The sequence below is a fragment of the Taeniopygia guttata genome, chromosome 23 (assembly GCF_048771995.1).
Source record: "Taeniopygia guttata chromosome 23, bTaeGut7.mat, whole genome shotgun sequence".
Taxonomy (NCBI): Eukaryota; Metazoa; Chordata; class Aves; order Passeriformes; family Estrildidae; genus Taeniopygia; species Taeniopygia guttata.
In genome coordinates this window covers 6,002,330-6,026,423 of record NC_133048.1, presented here as the reverse complement: position 1 = coordinate 6,026,423, position 24,094 = coordinate 6,002,330, and the positions used below count along the sequence as shown (strand labels likewise).

The 24,094-nt window shown below is 48.2% G+C and overlaps 1 protein-coding gene and 1 long non-coding RNA gene across 3 annotated transcripts; one reads left to right on the top strand and one right to left on the bottom strand.

The window, feature by feature from the left end:
- LAPTM5 (lysosomal protein transmembrane 5) lies at positions 1-23,966 on the bottom strand. 2 transcript variants are annotated; one of them, XM_012570578.5, is made up of 8 exons: positions 23,773-23,966; positions 17,809-17,902; positions 11,344-11,420; positions 10,090-10,218; positions 8,129-8,254; positions 7,382-7,477; positions 2,861-2,953; positions 1-1,206 (listed from the first exon to the last, which is right to left on the bottom strand). In XM_012570578.5, exons 1-8 carry the CDS (start codon positions 23,857-23,859, stop codon positions 1,132-1,134), a joined length of 777 nt encoding a protein of 258 aa, XP_012426032.4. In that variant the 5' UTR covers positions 23,860-23,966; the 3' UTR covers positions 1-1,131. The 2 variants fall into 2 exon arrangements, with proteins under 2 accessions (XP_012426032.4, XP_002189186.4); XM_002189150.7 differs by having other exon boundaries at positions 8,129-8,251.
- LOC140680474 (uncharacterized) lies at positions 8,249-10,543 on the top strand. The gene is made up of 2 exons (XR_012051804.1): positions 8,249-8,848; positions 8,959-10,543. It is a non-coding gene; the product is annotated as an uncharacterized lncRNA (long non-coding RNA).
- Positions 23,967-24,094: the final 128 nt, after the last annotated feature.

The following is a 24,094-nucleotide window of genomic DNA, read 5'->3' as shown; positions in this document are numbered from 1 at the left end:
TTTAGAAGCCATTAACATTTTTATTTTAATTGAAAGTCATCTTCCAAGTGACACAAAAGCACAGAAAAATGCAAGCAGTCGGGTATGAAAAGGCAGAGCTGGATGTTCTGGGTGGCTGTCAATCATCACAAGCAGACAGGGTGAGGGCTGCAATTCCCAGGGATTTTTGGCTGCTCCCTTTGCTGTAGGAATTCTGCAGGCTGAGCTGCAGGGCTGGGTTATCCCAGAGAAAATTCCTTCCCTGTGCATCCCTGTCATAGTTTGACATGGGATTTCCATGTCCCATGGAATATTTCCATTTTCCATTTTCGCTGGAGGGACTGATAAAGAGACTGATAAGGGACTGATAAGGAACTGAGTGAGCTGAGCTACAGCCCACAGAGAGACTTTCAGGGTTTTCATCTTTTTTTGGAGCGGCAAGAGGTTTTATTGCTTAATATTGTTCATTTTTTGTGCTGATGCATGCTTTGCCTATTAAATAAGCAGTTTTTTCCACTTTTCTCCAAGGAAATGTTTTTCTCAAACCAACTAGGGGAGGAACCACTTGAATTTGTTTTTCTAGAAGAAACCCTTGTAGAAGATTTTCTCCCAGGATTGCCCTACACCAGGACAATCCCTTAATCCCACTTCCTAAAGGTCAGACTGCTGAGCCAGAGGAGATCCACCATCCTTGTGGCACAGAACAAAGCTGGCAGGGCTCAGGCCAGCCCTGCACGCACAGCAGCCAAATCCCAGACTCCAGGGATGGCAACCAGAGCCAGGGTCAGGAACTTGGGGTGCCAGGGTCAGGAAATTGAGATGCCAGAACCCGGGAATCGAGTTGCCAGAGTCAGGAACTGAGGTGCCAGGGTCAAGAAATTGAGGTGCCAAGGTCAGGAAATGGAGGTGCCAGGTTCAGGAACTTGTGTCAGGTGCCAGAGTCAGGAAACTGAGGTGTCAGAACCAGGAAATGGAGGTGCCAGGGTCAGGAACTTGGGGTGCCAGGGTCAGGAAGTTTTAGGGGGATAAGGCTCCAGCAGTTCCCTGGCAGGATGTGGCTGGAAAAAGCTGGGAACTGCTCTGGGTGAGGACTGGGCTCTGCGGGGACAGGGGCAGCAGCAGCAGCCAGTGCAGCTCTCCCCCAGGCTGGGCTCAGATGGTCACGTAGGGAGGGGGGCAGTCCTTGGAAGGCAGTTCCAGGGCTTCCTCATAGGACGGCAGCACGGCCTGCAAGAGACCAAAGGTTATGGGATCACAGGGATTTCATCCTGGAAGGCTGAGACAGAGAGTTAGAAAGCGAACTTGAAGTAGAAACTAATTTTGATTTAGCTGAAGAATGCTGTTTTAACTTGTTTTGTCTATAGCTTGCTAAACTTACTTAATCTACTAATTTACTGTGCTCACAGAATACCTACAGAAAAAAAACCAAAAAAATTAAAGTTACTTATAAAACCCACAAGTTTTTAAATTAAAGAGAGATAAGGAGGGGCCCCACCAACCTTAAAAAGAAAACTAAAGCTAAGTTGCAGACACGGCGACGTTACAACAACGTTACTAGAGAATTGCACAGGCTCATAAAAACTGATGAGACAGTTTTAATATGAAACAGGGCTAGGAAATAAATATGCATTAACCTCTCGTGAAACTTTATGCATATGCAACAGGTTAGGGGATAAAATAGACTCAAGAATTTCAGAGGTGCACTGTCCTTTGGGGAGCTATCTTGCATGCCTCCAACACTGAAATAAATCAGACCAACTTCACAACTTGGACAAGTGTAGAGTTTTTTTTTCCACAAACCAGGATTCCTCTGCCTGGTTCCAAGCAGGGACAAAGAACCGCTTGGGATTTGAGGCACCAAGGGCAGAAATCCAGCAGAGCTGGGGCTTGCAGGGTTGGATCCACCTTGTGCCAGTGCTGCCCCCATTCCCTGGACAATGAATGGCCCAAGGCTCCTGAATGTGCAGAATCCCAGCCTCATTCCTGAGGGAAGCTGAGGAATTGTGCAGAGGGGCACAGCTTTCCCTATCCCTCAGCATTCCCAATCCCTCAGCATTCCCAATCCCTCAGCATTCCCAATCCCTCAGCATTCCCAATCCCTCAGTATTCCCCATCCCTCAGCTTTCCCAATCCCTCAGCATTCCACATCCCTCAGCATTCCCAATCCCTCAGCATTCCCAATCCCTCAGCATTCCACATCCCTCAGCATTCCATCCCCTCAGCATTCCGTGTCCCTCCCTCTTTCCTTCCCACCCACCCTTCCAACACTGAAAATCCTGAAGTCTCTGACAGAAAAATGAAAAAAAAAAAGCTGATTTTAAACACTTTTAGCTATGGAAACCAAAGTCCCACTGGAACTAACCCCAAATTCCTGGATCAGGGATCACAGGGAATCCATTCCCATTTATCTGCCGTGCCTTTCACCTTCCTTGCACATTGACTTTAAAGGTTTTATGCAGAAGTAAAATTAAATGGATATATTGTGATTAAAAGCTGATTATTACCACTTGCTATGGGGGATTTGAAGGGTTGGAAATTCTCTCAGATCCCAAAAAAAAGGAGAGATAAGGATCACCAGTCTAAAGGATTCCTGTTCATGGATTAAATTAACTTTTCCTCATCTCTCCCACTGCTTTTGAGTCCATTTTCAGGAATAAATTCATTTTTACACCCCTTTTCCACTTCTTGTGGAAGTGGTAGTGCAATTCCTGGGGGATTTTTGGCTGATCCCTTTGCTGTAGGAATTCTGCTGGCGGAGCTGCAGGGCTGGGTTATCCCAGAGAAAATTCACTTTTCCACTGCCTGTGGCTCCACTTCCAGGAACAAATTCACTTTTCCTCACCTTTGGCTCCACTTTTGGGGTAAACTCGCTTTTCCTCACCTTTTCCACTGTGTGTGGCTCCACTTTCTCCTCGTCCCTCCTGCTGGCTTTGATGAACTTAAAGCAGCTCAGGACACACTTGAACATGTAGGCCTGGAAAAGACAGAAAAGGGAAGGAAAAGGACATTTTCCCCTGTCACTGCAGGCAGAAAGGGCATTTCCCCTTTTGCCACAAGCCTGGAATTTTCCTGCTCTTTGCTCTGGATGGAGAAGTTTGGGACCAGGATCCCAGGGCCTTAAATCAGTGTCAACACCTTTCCCTGGGAATGTGATGATTCCATGAATTCAGACCAGTGCTGCGGTGGGACTGGGATCAATAATTCAGTAAATATGAAGTGATTAAACACAAACGCCATTAAACACAGCACTGAGACCTCTGAGAGCACAAAATCCTGAGCAGGAAAGGAAACTGTGGCCTTGATGTCATTTTCCAGAGCAGGTCTGGATTCCATGAATTCAGAACAACGCTGGGATGGGACTTGGATCAGTAATCCAGTAACTATCAAATGATTAAACATAAAATCCATTCAAACACAACACTGAGACCTCTGAGATCAGAATATCTCCAGGCAGGAAAGGAAATCATGGCCTTGATGTCATTTTTCGGAGCAGGTTACAAAGTCTGGAGTCCATGAATTCAGAATGGGATGGGACTGGGATCAGTAATTCAGTAAATATCAAATGGTTAAATATAAAATCCATTCAAACACAACACTGAGAGCTCTGAGATCACAATATCCGCAGGTAGGAAAGGAAATCGTGGATTTGATATAATTTTTCAGAGCACGTTATAATTTCTGGGCTCCATGAATTCAAAACACTGAGGTGGGACTGGAAATCCAGTAAATATAAAATTATTAAACATAAAATAATCCTATCCCAACTCTGGGATGGGACTGGGATCAATAATCCAGGAAATATAAAATGATTAAACATAAAACCCATTGAGACCTCTGAGATCACAATATCCCGAGGTAGGAAGGGAAATCTTGGCCTTGATGTCATTTTTCAGAGCAGGTTACAAAGTCTGGAGTCCATGAATTCAGAATGGGATGGGACTGGGATCAGTAATTCAGTAAATATCAAATGGTTAAATATAAAATCCATTCAAACACAACACTGAGAGCTCTGAGATCACAATATCCCGAGGTAGGAAGGGAAAGCGTGGCCTTGACATCATTTTTCAGAGCAGGTTACAAAGTGTGGCTGCCTCAGGAAAGCACCAGAGGCTCCACAGAGATCCAAGGACTGCCCCAAAAATCCCTTCATTCAGCAAAATCCCATTTTTGCACTTCCCTGACAGGAACTCCTGGCACCCCATGGATTTATCCATGCAATAAATGGATATTTATCCATTTTCTGAGGAAAAAGGGTTGATTGAGGGGTTGTGGCCCAGGGAAATAAGCGGGGTCTGTGGGGCTGGCCCTGTTAAATCAATATTTTCCCTGCTCCGAGCAGCACGAGTCGTGTGCCTGGTGTTTGTGTTGGCGTGGGAAGGTGCTCGGGAGCAGTTGGGATTTTCAGGGAACACAGGGAGCCACAGATCCCAAACCTGGGCTGTGCAGCTGAGCATGCCCAGGACAATGAGGGCTGTTTGTGCTTCCACTAAGTCAAGAGAAAGAGAAAAAAATGAATGAAATATCTGAGCTGAAAGAAATAAATCTCAGCATTCCAGAGATCGGAGGTAAATCCAAACTTTGAGCATCTTTTGGGAATGTTGCAAAACCCTTCCTGCTTCCAAAGCCTCTTCATCCAGAGAGCAAATCTGGAGCTGTCATAGAAACTGGGTAAAAACTTCCACTCATGCATGAAAAAAGTCCTAGAAATATAAAAAATCTAATAAATAAATCTAAGAAATAAAGAAAAACCACACAGCAAAGGAATGCACTCCCTGATTTTGGTTTTGCAATAAAATCATAGAAAGGATTTAATTCCCTGATTTTAGTTTTGAAATAAAATCATACAACAAAACAATGCATTCCTGAATTTTGGTTTTGAAATAAATAAAAATCACTCAACAAAGGACTGCATTTATTAATTTTGGTTTTGAAATACCTCAAAATCATACAACAAAGGCATGCATTCTCCCATTTTTATTTTGAAATAAATTTAAATCGTACAAAAAGGAATGCACTTCCCGATTTTGGTTTTGAAATAAATCAAAATCACAAGGAATGTTTTATTCCCCTTAATTTCTGCTTTCTTATCCCTGTGGTACAGGCGGCCTTTATTATTCCAAAGGGAAATAAAGATTATTGGAATATTTGCCCACCTGCCATCCCTGGAATGTCCAAGGCCAGGCTGGAGCCCCTGGCACAGTGGATGTGAGAAGAACCTAAAGGTGCCTCCAACCCCCTCACCCCATGGATTTAGGATCACTCACGGATGCAGAGTGGAACTGCCCTAATGGTGCAATGGCAGCATCACCCTGCCCTTGGAATATTTTTCCATGTAATTTTGAACTGATTCTGCCACCACAGGTAAAGCAGAGCCAGCCCTCTGCTGCCCTGAGCTGGGAGGCTGCAGGGAGAGAATTCCATGGGATTTTACACATGGAAGAGGAGAGGGATTGGCACTGGGATTAAAGGATGGGGGTCCTGGTGGCTTTTTGGGGTTTTATTTTCACACCCCATCCCTCCTCTTACAACCCCAACACAAAAACCCACAGCAAGTCCAGCATTTTGTGGGTAAGGCTGTGGAAAATTCCAATTAATCCATTTGCCAGGGCAGGGAGATTCCTGCCAGCTGGGGCTCGGGGTTGTCTTCGCTCCAGCTGCACATTCCATGCAAATGTTAAAAGAGATTTTAAAGCCATGCCTGGAGTGCATCCACACAAAACTTTCCACTCCCCACTGGCTTATCTGGCCCACCTGGAGGGCTCAGAAGAGAAAATGGTTTCCAGCTCACGAGCAGCACTTTCTGTCCAAGTACCTGCAAGACTCTGGTTTTCTTCGTGGGGCAGAAGGTGAAAAATCAGTTCTCTGAGCCACTGAAGCAATAGAGAATAAAACCCCTCTCTAGTGGAGCTTCCTGAGGCACCAGCAGGGCTTAGCTCCTCGTTTGAATGAACTTTGGGAGTATCAGGGTGCAGAACCCTGCTCCCATCAGAGAGGACACAGCCACTCACCCAATGAAAGATCTCACCCGCTTCTCAATAATCTCAATTATTTGGATACTTTACAGCAAAGGACTTTGCTGTGTTTTTTTCAACCTTTTTCTCCTCCTTGACAGGAATGGACAGTGATGATTTGGGGATGTAAGAGGGATTTTGCCTGGTAACTGACACAGAAGAGTAAAGGCAGAGATTTGGATAAACTGTATGGAGGCATAGCTCCCACTGTGCCCAAGTGTTGGATTAAGCTTTTTCTGACCCACAGATGGGGTAACTGAGAGGTGTTTTAAAAACTTTTATTCCATTTTCAGTCTCATGAGAAGGGTGAGACAGTACAATGTTAAAATTCACACCATCACAATCAGAAACCAACTATTTCCTGATGACAACACATTAGAAGCGTTTCTTGGCCTATCAGCTTTAGCCACACTATGCTGTAAATGCCTTCAAGCCAATAACCTAAAATTACCCCTCATGGGTCCTACTGCACTGCATCTTTCATAGTTCTGCTTCTCCAAAGCATCTAGTTTTGTTTGCAAGGCCATCTTTCGAAACTTGTTTCTAGTTCCATTTCTCTCTCAACAAAGTCTATTCTATGGCATTTCTAAGTCAGCATTTCTTATCTCAAAGTTTCCCACACCTGAGGAGAGCCCAGTGTCATGGGGTGCCGTTATGGTGTTTGTATTCCAAATCGTGTGTTCTGTTTATGTTTGATATTCTGTTCTGTGCTTTCAAAACTGACTCTGAAAGTGAAGGTTTGTTCTGTGTTGTTATCAGCTGGCTCACCTTCCCCATGGTCTGTTGTCTAGAAGAGGCTGGTGCTGGCTGGCTTTTGCTTTGCTTTGCTTGCTTTGCTTGCTTGCTCTTGCTCCTGCTTCTGCCTTTGCTTGTTAGTTAGTTTAGCTAAGCAGTCCAATTCTTTCCCTGGAATGTATTTTTCCCTTTCCCTTTCCTGAATACCATTCCATCCTGCTCCAGACGGGACCAGGGAAACACCGAGGAGCACCGAGAGCTGCGCTCTGTGATCTGCAGCAGCATCCCCAGTGCCCAGAGCAATCCCCAGCGCCCGGACCCGGGCAGTCACTCCCAGGAGAGACTTTCTGGATTTGTTCATCTCTTCAGAGTGGTGAAAGAGTTTTGTTGTCATCTGGTGTTGTTAATTTTTTTTCTGGTGCTGAAGAGTGATTTGTTTGTTAAATAAACAGGTTCTTTTCCACTTCTCTCAGAGAAAATTTTTCCCGAACCAGGTGGGTGGGGAGGGGCCATGGGGGTTTGTTTTCTGGGGGCTCCTTCCAGAGGTTTTTCTCCCAAATTTGCCCAAAACTAGGACACCCAGCAAGGCAGATTTGGGAGAGAATTAAAGCTGAATTTTCCTGGAGAAGCCTCACTTCAGAGGAAGAAGTCCTTACCTTGAGGATGAGCACAGCCACGAAGGCGATGGTGAAGGTGATCATCACTTTGGCATATTCCTCTGCTGGCAGCTTCTCCAGGGCTGGCAAAGAGCCCTGGGGGAAAAGGGAGAAGGTCTCAGCCCAAAACACTCAGGTGTCAGCCCAAAACACTCATTCCCTCTGCCAGGGGCACCCACAGAGAGGGGTTCAAGGTTCAGACAGAACAAGGAATGAGGAATTTTCACTGGCAGCAGCATCACAGGGGTATTGTTTTCTTCCTGCTGCTTCCACTCCTTGGGCAAAGCACTGTTTAAATGAACTTTTAAAAATTTAATTTCCACTTTTGCCACCAGACTGGGATTTTCCTGCTGTTTTCTCTGGAGGGAGAAACTTGGGACCGTGATCTCAGGGCCTTAAATCAGTGTCTCCATCCTTCCCTAGGGATGTGATGATTCCATCTGTTAAAAACAACACTGAGGTAGTACTTATTAAATAAGATTGTTTAATAAAGATGAAATTCGAGGCATTTTCCATGCAAGCAGCTCCACAATTTGCATCCATCAGACCCCTACAAGGAGAAACAAGGTTTATTTTTAAGGAACACAGGAGCTGTCAGTCAGGAGCAGTGCTGGGGAGAACATGGAAAACCATCTTTGTTGTCAAACTGAGCAGCTTGGGATGCTCCAGAGAAGCTGCACAGCCATGGAATTGGAATTTATAGGAGTTCCCAGTGTGGGAAATGAGCAGAGCTGGCTCCAGACTTACCCCACTGTCCACAGGCTTGAGGCTGAGGTAGGTGGGCACCTCCATGTAGGAGCTGCACAGGGTGAGGATGCTCAGGCAGAAATCCAGCAGCTGCAGCGCCAGCAGGGGAGTCCTGGCGTGGCCCTGCTGAGGGGACAGGAACTGGGTTACAATCACAGGATTGGGTCACTTCTGCAGGTTATTCACACTTTACAGAGAGCCTGTAGTTGCTTCACATGGAGTCTAAGCCACTAAATTCCCTTAAATTCAACCCAAACCTTCCCTTCTGCTGGCCCAAAGAGTGAGCAAACTGTTTCTGGGGCTTCATCTGAGCTCCACGGAAGCCCCTGGCCAGAGCAGTGACAATCTCAGTTTATCTCCAGCAAACCTCTCCTGTCAGGGGCACACCCAGAGCCACCTCCCTCAAAGCCAGGAGAAAAACAACATTTCAAGACAGGGGAAGATAAATATCCCAGCTGTCACTGGTTTCCTTCTGCCTCCAAGGATTGCATCCTGTCTAGCCAGGAGAAACCACCTCACATCTGGATTCAGCATCCTAAAAGTCTTTTCCAAACGAAAGGATTTCATGACAGACCACAGCCCAAGGTAATGATCCTTCATTCCAACCTTCCAGGATCCTAAAGGCCTTTTCCACCCTGAATGATTCCATGAAGAATTGCAGCTCAAGATATCGATCCTTTACTCCAACCTAAAGGATTCCATGAAGAACCACAGTCTAAGGTAGCCATCCTTTATTCCAACCTTCCAGGACCCTAAATGCATTTTCCAATCTAAAGGATTCCATAACAAACCACAGCCCAAGGTAATGATCCTTTACTCCAACCTTCCAGGATCCTAAAGGTGTTTTCCACCCTGAATGATTCCATGAAGAATTGCAGCCTAAGATAATGATCCTTTATTCCAAACCAAAGGATTCAATGTAGAATCACAGCCCAAGGTAACAATCCTTTATTCCAACCTTCCAGGATCCTACAAGTCTTTTTCATCCTAAAGGATTCCATGAAGAACCACAGCCCAAGGTAAAGATCCTTCATTCCACCCTTCCAGGACCCTAAACGTATTTTCCAACCTAAAGGATTCCATGACAAACCACAGCCCAGGGTAAAGATCCTTCATTCCAATCTAGATGATTCCATGAAGAACCACCCCAAGGGAATGATCCTCCATTCCATGCATTCCTCATCTCAGGAAAGCCAAGAGCCCTTGGGAGGTGCAGAATCTTTGCTTCTTTTCTGCCAGGGTCAGGCTCAAATTGTGAGATGTTATTTCTTGTTTGGACTCAGATGTTTGTTAGTTCTTATCTCTGTCACAGTCCCACAAACCCTGAGTTCTGCAGCACTTCACTCTGACACACTGAAAATGGAGCCCCATCTCTCTCTACAAGGCCTTTTAAGGAGAAACTGTCCAATCAAGAAATGACACCTAAATTACTTTCACTTTTAACCCAATAACCAACCACCTGTGCCTGAAATGTGGGCTTTTTATCCAATGACACAAAACTGCCCAAACACATGGAGGAGGAGGAAGAGAAGGAGAAGGAGAAGGAGAAGGAGAAGGAGAAGGAGAAGGAGAAGGAGAAGGAGAAGGAGAAGGAGAAGGAGAAGGAGAAGGAGAAGGAGAAGGAGAAGGAGAAGGAGAAGGAGAAGGAGAAGGAGAAGGAGAAGGAGAAGGAGAAGGAGAAGGTAAAGAAAGACCACCCTCTACCCCAAAACCTCCATCTTGCTTTATATAAATATTACCACATTCTAAAACCCCGAACTCTTGAGTTTCCTACCCTGTGATATCACACACTTCTGTTCAAACTCCACCCCCATAATCCGAGTTCTGCCATTCCATTTTGGAAGCCTCTCCACGGCCTCAGGTCAGTGCAGAGTTCTCTTGGGGGTCAGTGCCTGGCAGCACAGAAAGTCTCCAATTCTCAGCGACCAGGGTTCCAACAAGGAGGAGGAGCTGTCACCCACCGTGTGGCCCAGGGAGGACACCGAGATGATCGCTGGCACCTGGATGTAGGAGCTGAACATGGTCAGGAGGCTCAGGAGGAAATCGATGACTTGCAGAGCCAGGAAGGGGATCAGGAACCGCTCCTTCTTCTGAGAAGGAAAAGCAGTGCTGGTCATTTATTATATAACCATTGTATTTTGTCACCCTGTTCTTTTAACAGTTTTAAAGTTATTTAAAAAGTTTTCTATGCCTTCTGATGTTTACATATTTCTACTGGAGTTCTCACACTCTGTTCATGTAAATAATGATTGTTTTGCATTCTTCTGTGTGGGAGGAGAGAATTGATAGACTGTTGGTTTGACCAGTGTGGTTGGAGAAGTGGCAATTTCCTCTTCCAATCCACTGTCACTTTTAGAATTCTATATATTATGAAATCAGAAATAAAAGTTACTTCCTTTTACTCTTTTGATCTTAGAGAGAGTGTGTGAGTTATTTCGTGTCGTAGTGCAACAATATTTAATGGTTATTTCCATTCCAAGTGGAAGATGAGACCAGCTGGCAACACCTGGAATGGAGCACCTTAGATGGTGCTCCAAGAATTAACACTTCCCTGGAATTTCTGATTTCAGTGACCACTGATCCAGAGAAAACAGGGCATCAATGCAGACTTTTTTCACCCCTTTGGAAAATTCCTGTGCATTCTCACTCTGTGACATTAGCACTTCCCATCAGAGGTGTCATCCAGCTGTCCCTGAAATTCACCTCTGCGGAGGGAGAACTGGGTTATTTGGGTGGGGTTTAATGCTTAGAGCTCTGCCATCACATTCCTGAGGTTTCCAACCCCAGGCCAGGTCATTCCTCCTCCTGCAGTGGGAAATGAGTCCCAGCTGCAGCACGGCAGTAACAGCTCTCTCATGGGACCTGAGTTGCAACAGGTCAAGGAAGTGAGGCAAGAAAACCTTTCTAAACCATAAAATCTCCTTTATTTAGCAGCTTCAAATGCAGCTCTGATGGAAATTATGCCCAGATTTGGTAAATCTGTGTGTTTGAAGCTTTTCACAGGAACCTGGGGCTTCAAACCAGTCCCTCTCCCCCTCTGGGACCAGGAGACATTTTTAATTTGCCTTTTTTCCGGTGTGATTCTGTGGTTCTGTGAGTTTTATCTGCCTTTTTACCTGTGTGATTCTGTGATTCTGGGTGGTTTTCCTGCTTTTTTTGACCACCATTCCAGTGAGCACCATCCAAACCCTGAGGGTCATTTGTGGGGAACGTACCTTGAGCACCCCGAGCAGGAGGTGGAAGCTGATGACAAACAACATGAGGATCAGCATGAAACTGGTGGTGATATCAGCTGAAAAGGATAAAAAAGATAAAAGGAATCACCACATCACCAAAAGATGTCCCAGCTCCATCACACCCCTAAGAGAGGGTTCAACCTGGCACAAAGAATTGTGTCTGTGCAGGAATTACTGCCATGCAGCTGGAATTAAACATCTTTTCTCTTTTTACACCCATTTTTCATCTCTCTTTGAAGTTCCTGTACCCACCAGGTGCTGTAGGTTGTGAGCTTGAGGGAACCAAGGCCTGAAATGTTAAATATCCCAGGCTACAAAATGAAGTATTAAAAAAAACCAGAGGGCTTTTGGGTCTTAGCTCTGAGCCAAATTTCATATCAAAATTTTCCTGAGCTGGAAATAATTTAGAGACTGAAAGGCAGATGAAGGAACCAGCAGTGAAATGCTGAAGGGTCTTCAGAACCTCTCAGAGAAGAGCAGGAATTTTCACCCCAGGGAAGGTTGGGGGGATCTCTCCCCCCAACCCTGCAGCTGTGGGATGCAAGTGACACCTCAAAATGCCATGTGAAGGGGTTTAGGGTGATTTTTGGCAGCTGCTTTTGGTGTGAGGGTGATGTTTCATGCCCACAGAGTTCCTGCTCTACCTTTGCCTGGAAGCAATTTTCCCTCCTGCAATCACAGCCTGCCCTGCTGCTGATTCACCTCTCCAGAGGCAAAAACTTCTGGTTTTGTTTTTGTTTTTTTTTTTTATCAGTCTCTGCACAACCTTTCCCAGAGCTCCCTCCAGCTCCTTTCCTTCTGTTTCACCTGAGTTTAAATCAGCACTGGCCAGTTTGGGTTCTTCAATCCCTAAGTGCTTCAAGAAAGGGTTTAATTCTGCTAGAAAAGCAACAAACTTTTAATTTTTCTGTCTTTTTTTTTTTTTAAGCAGCTGATTCTTCCCATAGGTGCACAGCATTGATGGTCCTTGGGGTCCCTTCCAGCTGAGGATATTCCACGCAACTATGAATAAATCCAGTGCCTAACTGTTTTATACACCACTCCCCCACTGTTTTCATAAAGAACTCTGGGAATTGTGTCTGTAGAATCCCTGTCACATTCTAGCTGCACTGAAATCCTTAACTGCTCCATATCACCCTTTTTCCCCAGGAAAATGCATCTCCATCTCCCCCAGCTCTGTGTGTTCACCTGGAGCTTTGGTGCCCCTTTGGTGAGGGGAGATTTCAGTGCTTGAGCAGAGCCCAAATCATCCTTTATTCCCTTTCTATAAGGGGATATTCTTTATTCTAGTGAATATTTATTAATTAAATCTCTTTTTTTTTGTTTTGCTTTTTGTTTGTTTTGGGATTTTTTGGCTTTTTGTTTTGTTTTTTCCTTTGGTGGGGGGTGGGTAACTTTATCAGAATTTGGACATTTGCTGTGTTTAGGGGGAAATGCAAAGATTCCCCCCAGAGTAAAGGGACACAAATCTACCCCCAGCTCCAGAAAGGACTAAAAATATCACTGAGAAGCTCTGGAACAATTTCAGGTTTGTTGAAAACCTTCCTGAGCCACATCTGGGCAGGTGGCAGCAGCAGTGACACCCCTCCCATCCTCCCTCTGCTGACAGAGTTCATTTAAATGCAATTTAAATCCATTTCAATTGATATAAAAGGGATTTTCAATTCCCCTGCTGTCTCCTCTTTAAATCTCCTCAGAAATGAGCTTTGATGATGGGAAACTTTCAGTGTGCAAAGAAGCTCTGCCCAGAACTTCCTCTCCCCAGCATGAGGAGCCTCTTCCTTCCTCAGGCTTTGGGGAAAAACCCTCTGGGGAGGCTGCAACCCCCCAGGAAACCAAAAAAGCTGATTTCGAGGGGGACTAGAGCCATCTGGAGGGGTGGGATACAGGGAATGATCCAAATTATCCACTCGCCCTGCACCAGGAAAGGAGGGCTGTGATGGTGCAAAGCAAGGAATCAGCTTTTCTTCACAACCTGATAAAACCCCAGTGAGTTGAGAACAGCACTGCAGTGGGACTGGGATCAATAATTCAGTAAATATGAAGTGATTAAACACAAACCCCATTAAACACAGCACTGAGAGCTCTGAGAGAACAATAACCTGAGCAGGAAAGGAAACTGTGGCCTTGATGTAATTTTCCAGAGCAGGTCTGGATTCCATGAATTCAGAACAACGCTGGGATGGGACTGGGATCAGTAATCCAGTAACTATCAAATGATTAAACATAAAATCCATTCAAACACAACACTGAGACCTCTGAGATCAGAATATCCGAGGTAGGAAAGGAAATCATGGATTTGATGACTGCTCTTTGGTGGCTGCTCCTCCCAGCCTGTGGGAATTGAGACCCAGAGGAGGAAGAATTCTCCATGAACAGTGGAGAGAGAACCCCCAAACCCTGCAAACCCCGAGGAGAGGGGGAAAGGGCATTTTCCTGGAGAAAATCCGGAGCACAAAAAGCAGCTCCCTCCAAAGGCAGCCACTGCTGCTCCCACAGGTGTGGGAAAGAGCATTCCAATTGGAATTCCAAGGCAGAACAACAACCCCACCTTTGAGGAACAGGGGAGTAGAACCAAGGCTGGGATGTGGTGCACGAAGAGCCAAAGATTAACAGGGAACAGCCTAAACCCAAAACAGATCTTAAAAAAGGAGCCAGACTCAGCCTTTGTGGGATCAGCTGTAAAGGAGTCAATCCCAATCCCATTAAAAACCAGGCTTCCAAAACTTTTTCCCTAAAGGAGCCAATCCCAATCCCATTAAAAACCACACTCCCAAAGCCTTTTCCCTAAAGGAGCCAATCCCAATCCCATTAAATCCCAAATCCCCAAAGCCTTTTCCCTAAAGGAGCCAATCCCAATCCCACTAAAACCCAATCTCCCAAGGCCTTTTCCCCTGGTGTTTGTCCAGCACCAGCACTCAGGAATTTGCCCAGAGAGGATTTCTCTCCTTATCCCAGGATTTTCCGAGGTCCAGCACAGCCACATTTTCCTGCCTTTCTCTCTCCACAGGCTCCTGTTCCAGCTCTCTGGCAGGATCCCTAATTAATTGGGAAGCAGCCATTGCCAGCTAATTGCCCAGCTGGATTTTCCAAGCAGAACCTGGATCAAACCCCCCCAAACAAAACAACAAAGAAACAAAACTTCCACAACCCCGCAAACACAAAGCGATGGAAAGAAAAGGAACACCAAGGGAAAACAGCTTTTCATGAGCTGGCTGCCTCCTGTTTGTTCCCAGGAATCAGAGTCATCCTCCCTGCTGGCAGCAGGGGTGTCTTGGTGCCATGGACAAAAACCCAAAAAACACAACCAACAAAAACCCCTCAACCCCCCCTCAAACAAATAAAAAACCCCAAACAAACAAAAAGCCAAACAAAACCACAAACAAAACCCCCAAGCAAACCAAGAATCCAAACCAACAAACAAAAACCCCAACAAAATCCAAAATAAACAAACAAACAAACCCCCAAACAAAAACAATCAAACAAAACCAAAAACAACCAAACAAACAAAACTCCCAAACCTACAAAAAACCAAAACAAACACCAACCCAACCCAAAATCACCCTTGAAACAGCAAAACAAACAAACCCTGAAAGAGGAAGGAAACCCTTGAGGTCACACTTGCATCAAGTTCCTCAATTCCCATCAAAAATTGGAAGTGGGAACACGTTTGACAGGGATGGATGGATGGATGGATGGATAGATGGATGGATAGATGGATGGATGGATGGATGGATGGATGGATGGATGGATGGATGGATGGATGATGGATGGATGGATGGATGGATGGATGGATGGAGGGATGGATGGATGGATGGATGGATGATGGATGGATGGATGGATGGATGGATGGATGGATGATGGATGGATGGATGGATGATGGATGATGGATGGATGGATGGATGGATGGATGATGGATGGATGGATGGATGGATGGATGGATGGATGGATGGATGGATGGATGATGGATGGATGGATGATGGATGGATGGATGGATGGATGATGGATGGATGGATGGATGGATGGATGATGGATGGATGGATGATGGATGGATGGATGGATGATGGATGATGGATGGATGGATGGATGGATGGATGATGGATGGATGGATGATGGATGGATGGATGGATGGATGATGGATGGATGGATGGATGGATGGATGGATGGATGGATGGATGGATGGATGGATGGATGATGGATGGATGGATGGATGGATGGATGGATGGATGCTGCCCATATCCTTGTGCTGATCCCAGCCCTGGGTCTGGAGCTTGCTGGGTTATTCCCTGCTGGGTCATTCCCTGCTGGATCATTTTCTGCTGGTTTATTTCCTGGGAAAGCTCTGTAGAAGTGGTTTGCACCTTGCACTGGGGGCTGAGCTGAGCATCCACGGGAATATTTGGGAATCTTGCTCCATGGGAAATGTGAGCAGCATTGCACTGCCCCTTGCTTGGGTTCCTATCAGCAGGACTCACCTAAATTCCCATTTTTTGCTCACTGATACCCTTCCCCTTGGAACTGGGTGATTAAAATCCCTTCCACTCTGGACATTCCACGATTCTGCTGGATGAACCAAACCTTTGAGTGCTGCTGTCAAACAGCCCTGGGAATCCCAGTGCTGCCTCTTTCCTTGGAAAAACGTGAAGCCAGCTTTTATTACTTCACCAGGCAGTGCCTATTCCTGGTGTGGTGCTTTTCCCTATTTCTGACTCCTGCCCTGGGGACAGGAGGGTTTGGAATGTGCAGGAACCCATACTCAGCCTCCTTTTCCTCCACATACAGGGAATTTTCAGCTCTGGAGAATTAGGGAATAGCAATTCCTGGCTGCCAGGGGTTGTGTTTTCTCTCCATGGGCATGGACGGGGCAGGGAGGGGGCCTGGGTTCTTTCTTTTGCTCCCAGGGTTCTCTCAGCTTGTGGATTTAATGGAAAAAAATAACTCAAGAAAGGAAAATCCTCCTGCACTTTTTTCCAAACAGCTCCGGCAGAACATCCTACTTGGGCAATATCTGAGGGATTTGCGTTTTTTAGATGGCAGCTCGTGAGGCAGCTCCGGGTCTTTGCAAGGATCTGAGCTGCTTCCTTCTGGAGGAATTAAATCCTTCAGGAACTGTGAGCTATGGGATAGCCTGTCTGCCTCTTCCAGCCACCAGTGCTCTGGAAAAATACACCAGGAGCTGGGAAAATCTGGGAATGGGGGTCATGGGGGAGGGAGGGGTGGTGTGGGTCTATCCATTTGAGAGGCAGGAGAGCCACAGGAGTGGCTCCATGGGAATGGTCCCATGGGAATGACTCCATGGGAATGGCTCCATGGAAATGGCTCCATGGGAATGGCTCTATGGGAATGGTTCTATGGGAATGGTTCCACAGGAATGGCTCCAAGAGAATGGCTCCATGGAAATGGTCCCATGGGAATGGCTCCATAGGAATGGCTCCATAGGAATGGTTCCTTGGGAATGGTTCCTTGGCAATGGCTCCATGGGGATGGCTCTATGGGAATGGTTCCACAGGAATAGTTCCACAGAAATCGTTCCACAGAAATGGCTCTATGGCAATGGCTCCGTGGAAATGGTCCCATGGGAATGGTTCCACAGGAATGGCTCCAAGGCAATGGTTCCATGGGAATGGCTCCATGGCAATGGTTCCAGAGGAATGGCTCCATGGGAATGGCTCTATGGGAATGGCTCCATGGCAATGGTTCCAGAGGAATGGCTCCATGGCAATGGCTCCATGGGAATGGCTCCATGGCAATGGTTCCAGAGGAATGGCTCCATGGCAATGGCTCCATGGCAATGGCTCCATGGCAATGGTTCCAGAGGAATGGCTCCATGGCAATGGCTCCATGGCAATGGCTCCATGGCAATGGTTCCAGAGGAATGGCTCCATGGGAATGGCTTTATGGGAATGGCTCCATGGCAATGGTTCCAGAGGAATAGCTCCATGGCAATGGCTCTATGGCATGCGTGTTGGTGTGTTGGTGGCAGTGTTCCACAGCCCACACATCCATGAGATCAGTGTGGGGTGGGAGCTGTCCCCTCTGTCCATTGAGGAGTTCTGGCACACTTCAGTGTTTCCCTGGAAATGCCCAGAATGTGAAGGAGATCAGGAGTATGTGTGAGGCTGGAATGATCCACAGCTGGGGAAAAGGGAGAGGAAGGGAAACCAGGATTGCCAGGGGAACCCACAGGAGATTCCAAGGGAGCTGAAGGACTCTGCAGGTGCTGCAGAGTTTGGGCTGATCCTCTGAAATAAAAACTTCTCTGGGCTCCACACTGATCTCCAACACAGCCTCGGCCTAAAGCAAACCCCAAAGAGAGCCTAAATTCCTTCCTGAGCTTTTGACCCAGAATTTCAAATTCCTTGATGGAAAAGGCAGAGAAAGCAATGCAATTCTGAGGCATCCTTCTCTGCCCCACAGCTGCTTCCCAGCATTCCCAGGACCCACCAATTCTGTAGTAATTGTTGTCCAGGTCTTTGCAGAAGCCCTTCCCGTTGGCCACCTCCAGGGAATACTCGATCAGCAGCAGGATGCTCATGACCTGGAGAACAAACCAAAAAACACAATTCAGGGGCCTTGGGCCCAATTCCCAGCAGTGAATTTATTTCCAGGGAACGCTGGATGGATGCATCTCCAAGTGAGCCAAACACAAAGGGTTTAAATCCCAGGAAATTCTGAGACAACAGTTATCAGTTTATTAATATTTTGGATATAACTGCCAGCAGAAGGAAGATGGAGAAATGACAAAGGCAGCGAGTTTTGTTTCAATAGTTTTTATCCTGGTTTCATGTTTTGAAACTGCCTTTTGCTCCAGAGTTGAGGAAAATGCAATACCAGTATTCCAAAGAAGAAAAAGAAACACAAAAAATATGAAAGATCTTCCTGTAAGTGCAGCTGTGCCACTCCACTGACAAAACCATCATTTTCCTTCCTTTATTATTTGAGGAAAATCTCAAAATGTTCTTTTTTCACATTGAACTGGAATGATTTTCCCCAAGTTTTCCAAGTGGACCATCAAACCCCGGCCTCCAGGGCTCATTCTGTCTGGAGTTTAATGAGCTGGGAGATGAAGGGAGGTCCAGAGCTGTGGGCTCAGTCCTGGCCCTGAACTTTTGCACTCACCCAGGGATGCCTGCACCCAGCTTAGGAGATCGCCATGGAATCAGGGAATCCCAGAAGGAATGGAACATGCTGGGTCATTCCCTGTTGGGTCATTCCCTGCTGCCGCCCTGGGAAAGCTCTGCACAAAGGGGTTTGCACCCTGCACTGGGGGCTGAGTTGAGCAGAGCAGCCTCCAACCCATCCACAGGAACTATTTGGGAATATTGCTCCATGGGAAATGTGGCAACCATTGCCCACATTTGGAAGGGATTTGCCCATGGGTAGGAAAGGATTGGAAAGCTCATCCCATCCCACTCCTGCCATGTGCAGGGACACCTCCCATTGTCCCAGGCTGCTCCAAGCCCAAAGTCCAACCTGGCCTTGGGCACTGCCAGGGATTCAGGGGCAGCCACAGCTGCTCTGTCGATCCCTGAGGGTGTCCCTGTCGATCCCTGAGTGTCCCTGGCTGTCCCTCTCTGTCCCTGTCTGTCCCTGTCCATCCCTGAGGGTGTCCCTGTCCATCCCTGAGGGTGTCCCTGTCCATCCCTGAGTGTCCCTGTCTGTCCCTGTCTGTCCCTGTCCGTCCCTGTGTGCAGGAGGGCAGAGCAGGGCCAGGCTCTGCTCCAGGCCCAGCGATGGCCCCAGAGCCCCGGGCAGGGGCTGAGCCCAGGAGCTGCCCTGGGCAGTGCCAGCCCTGAGCAGAGCCCAGAGAGGGGCTGGAGTCTCCTCCCTGGGACATTCCAGAGCCACAAGGACACCCTGCTGTGCCCTGAGCTCTGGGATGGCCCTGTGGGAGCAGGGAGTGGCACCAGTGTCCCCGGGGTCCCTCCAGCTGCCTCTCTCCATGACCCCGAGCCCTCTGGCCCTGCAGGGATGCAGAAGCCAAGCCCTATCTGCCACCCACATCAGCACCTGCTCAGGCAGAGCTGAAGCAACTTTTCCACCAGAGCTGCACCAACCTTTCACTTCAACCACAGCCCGAGCAGCACCACGGGCGAGGAGGAAGTGGCACTGCTGTGGTCTGGGCTGGCGTTTGCAAACTGGGGCTGCTGGAACAGCAGAGAGCCAGCTGCTGCACGGGCTGGGGCTGGGCAGAGGGTGGGTCTGGGTTTTCAGAGGGATCCAGACACACTTTAGGCAGCGGGGATGCCCAGCCGGGGGAGCTGTGCTGCCCTTGCAAAGGAGCTATGGGAGGGATGGCTCTGCCTTGCCCCAGAAAGGGGGAAGCGAGGCTGGGAGGTGACAGGAGCTGAGCACAGCCCCTCCCTCTGCCTCTGTGTCAGCAGCAGAAGACCTAGAAATAATTTCAAACCAAATTCATCAACTTTCTGAGCCCCCAGCTGCAGCGTTCACAACTGTGGTGCTCCCAGAGCGAGCACCCACCCAGCCACGCTGGGCTGTGAGGGGGCTGCGAGCCCCTGCCCACCCTGTCCCTCTGGATTTAAAATTCTGTCTGGAGTCTGAGTGAGAAGGAAGGATGTGTCAGGTTTTCCCTGGGCCTGTCTGATACCAGCTTGTTCAAGAGTCACTCTGCTGCCTTTCCTTTTTTTTCAATTAAGTAAATGAACTTTGCAATTTGCTCATGAGCTGGCAAGAAAAAGAGGAATATCCAGATCTCATTACACGAGGACACGACAAAGTTAACACGAGTTCAGCTTAATGGAACAGTATTTCAGCTCCCAGGGCAGCTCTGAACCCTGTCAAGGATGAAATTGCATCGATCCAAAGTGTCTTTACAGCTGCTGACACCCCTTGGCAGGAGAGGGATCTCTTAATGAAGACACATGGAGATCACACCTGACTGCAAGGTGGCTGAGAGGTTTCATGTTCAGGCTCCCAAACACTTTTTGCTTCCTTTATTTCTGCTGTTGGTCCAACCCCTCAATTGCCAGCTTGGGAAATATGGGCAGAAATTGCTTTTTCAGGTTCCACTTAAAAGGAGGCCTGAGCAAAATGGATAAGCTGGGCCCTAAATATCAGTTTTATTCTGAAAGAGGAGTGGGTGAGAGCAGGACAGCAAACCCCAAACTCCCCCATCCCATCCAGCAGATCCAGAGGCTGAAGTTGAGCGTGAGGAACCCTCTCTGATGTCTGCAGAGAAAAACGAGGCCCTGGTTTCCTTGCTGGTGAGGAAATGAGCCACACAACCCAGACCAAGTGCAGTCACACAAGATAAGGACATGGCAGGAAACCCCAGCCCAGCCTCAGAGACTCAGGAGACTTTTAAGGCAAAAGTTGGTTTAAAGTTTTCCATCTTGTGTAGAAAGAAAGAAGCACTGAGCTGTGAGCAGCCAGCAGAGACCTCCAGGTCTTTCCCTTGGCATGGAGAGCCAGGCCAGCACAGGACACCTCTCCAGCAGCTGGCTTTGGCACGCTGGGATGTGGAGCCTTCCTTATTCCTGCAGGGAATGCACATCCAAGCGGACAAACCCTCTGCAGAGGGGCCTTTTGGGAGGAAGACAGAGGAGGATGGATGTGGTGCCTGCCCTGCACTCCTTGCTCAGCTACTCCCTCTGCAGATCCACCCTCAGCTCCCGCAGAAACAAAAAACTTCTCATTTCACACAGAAAAATACCCAGTTCCCTTTCCCATTGCAAAGGGAAATGCAGGTTTAAAGCAGAGGATTTCACTTCCAGGTACTCAACTCCCTCCCTGATCTCTGATCCCTGATCTCCTGGAGCTGGAACTTCTGGAGCAGTCACCATCTTCTTGCCGCCTGTCTGCAAAAGAAGCTTCACAGTTCTTGGTAGAAGAAATCTGAATCTCCAGAAATGCATGGCTGGAGCTGGGCCAGGGCAGGGCAGGCTGGAGCTCAGGGAAAGGTGCTGGCACTGCCCAGGCTGCCCAGGGAATGGGCACGGCCCCGAGGCTGCCAGAGCCCCAGGGATGCCCAGGGTGGGGCTGGTGGGGGGTCTGGGCAGAGACAGGAGCTGGACTTGAGGATCCTTGTGGGTCCCTTCCAGCTCAAGACATTCCAGGATTCCATGATACGGAATATCATGAAATAATGTAGGACTGAGATAAATCCAGTCATTAAATCAAGGGAGATAAATTAGGGTGACTTGAAGGCAGAATCTGACACACAGAGCCCCCATTCCCTGGGGACAATCCTGCTGTGGCTGCAGAGGGGTTAAACTGCTCTTAGAGGCCATGTTGTGCCTTTTTTTTTCCCTGAAATATTTGCAGCTTGACTGATCTCCAGGTGATTTATCTTTTTGCAGTGGCCCTGGTGTGAGGGTGTTCCTCTTCTGTTTCACAGCAGGGGTGTCTGCAAGGGGAGCTTGAAACCATGGGGAACAAGGGCCACTGGGGACAGGAACAGGGACAGGGACAGGGGACAGGGACAGGGACAGGGTGCTCTGGGTGCTGGGCACAAAAAATACTGCCCAAAACCACTGCCCTGTCAGAGCTTCTCCTTTTCTTTCTTGAGTTTCCAAGTGGCTCTTGTGGCAGCCGGGGATGAAGTGAGGAGTGCTTTGAGTTCTCATTTGGTTTCCTTTCACAACATTTCATCTTCTCCTGCTGCCTCCTTGGTTGAGCTGTTCCAGGAGAAGCAGCTCAGGCTCTGTGGGACCCCTGGGTCAGCCCCAGCCTGGTGAGAGCTCAGTGAATGCCACTCTGAACTCACCTGAGTTGTGTCCAGAGGTGAGGACAGGACCTGGGAGGGTTCCAGAGGGGAATTTCTGCTCTGTGAGTTACAGAGCTGCCAAAGAGAGGAGCTGGAGTGCAGCTGAGGCCAGACAAGTCTTTCCAAAGCTCCTCTGGCTCCAATTAAGGAGCAGCAGGAAGGGAGCTGCACCTGCACTGGAGCAGGTTTCCAACCCTGATCTTAAATCTCTCTGTCAAACAACCTTGAGGCCTGAAGAGCAGGACAAACTCCCCAGTGCTGTCTTTGAAAGTCACCTGCAGGTCACCTCCCCACAGCCAATGGAACTTTGCTGATCACACATCCCTGTCCTCTCCTCACTCACCCCCTCCTCCCCGTCTGCTCCAGAACACCCAGGATTTATTCCAGTTGTCTCTGAAGGGATCAGCAGCGAGGCAGAGCTGATTTGTGGGAGGAGAAGACCTTGCCACAGAGCCTGAGAGCTCCTTGGTGGCACTGCTCTCACCCAGCATGGCTGGGATTCATCCCTGGCACCTGCAGCAGGAATTTATCCTGATTCAAAGCCCCAGCACCGATGGAGCAAATCAGTGAAGGTATAAATCCCCTTTTCCCTTCCCCTCCCCCTGCCCAGCTGCAGCTGAACCATCAAAAAGGGAGAGAAGAGGCAGGGGAAAAAATGATTGGTATTGTGTGATAGCTCTTAAAGTAAGACAATTTATCCAAAAATTACCCCGATTTCCAAGGCCAAGAGGGATGGTACAGTTCCTGCTGCTCCAGGGAAGAGGGGGGACCTTGGAATGTCCTTCCTGTGCCACAGCTGCCATTCCCATGGGATTTCTGCAGGCTGCAGGTCCCCAGATCCCCCTCTGCTGTCCAAGGAGTGGTGAGAGCCCTGTTATCACCCCGAGGGTTCCCAGCACTGACAGTGCACACCCAGAGCAGTGGTGGTCCTTCCCATGCCACAGCAGCTGATCCCATGGGATTTTTGCAGGCTCCAGGTCCCCAGCTCCTGCTCTGCTGTCCCAGGGACCTGTGAGAGCCCCGTTACCTCCCCAAGGGCTCCCAAATGCTGACTGTGCACACCCAAAGCAGCACAGGGATTATTTTAATAGCGCAGCCATGCAAGAAACCACATCCTCAGGGTGGCTGAAAGCACCTAAAGCTCCTCGGTGCAGCCAGGAGCGTGGGAGAGAGGGGCCTCCAGGCTCTCCTGCTCTGCCATCCCTGCCCTGAGCAGCTTCTAGACACGGTCATGATCCCAATGGGAACCAAAATAGACCCAGAGGAGGCAGCTCTGCCCATCACCCTCTGCTCATCCAGCTCCCAAATCCCTCCAGTCCCCATTCCCACAGTCAGTGCTGCCCATTCCCACCTGGCAGGCTCTGGATTCTCTCAGGTAGGAGCCCTGCACTGAGCAGAAAAACAGGAAGCAGAGCGAGTTTCCCTGAGCTCCAATTGACAGAGCCAGAAAAAAATAATTAAACCCCACCCCCCCACCTCCACCCCAGTGCAGTGAATTCCACTTCTCCCTGTCCCCCACCACCTTTTGTTCATCCCTCTTAACTCATTGGGTTTTCCTCTTGGGAACAGAGAACATTCCAGTGTCAGGGAACCCTGTGACCAAACCTACAACAATGCACCTCCTGGAGAGGTTCCACCTCTGTTTTCCTGTCTCCCTGTCCCTGCCCCCTTGCAGGACTCACCATGTGGAAGATGCCCAGGGCCACTGTCGCTGTCTTGATGTTGAAGCAACAGCATCTGGGGGGCTCAGGGGGGGTTTGGGCAGTCATTTTCAGGTCCCTCTGAGCTCTCCTGAGTTAATGAGGTTGGATTTGCAGCCACCCCACAGAAAGCGAAGTGAGAGCAGCTCGGCTTCCTTCCTGCTCTCTGAATGTGTGAAGTCATCTACAAAGTCACATGAGGCCTTTGGGTTTCTCAATAACAAAGAAAGCAAAACTGGGGAGCTTTTTGAGCACATCCAGCTGGGAAATCAGAGCCCCAATGCTGTGTCCAGCACGGGGTGTT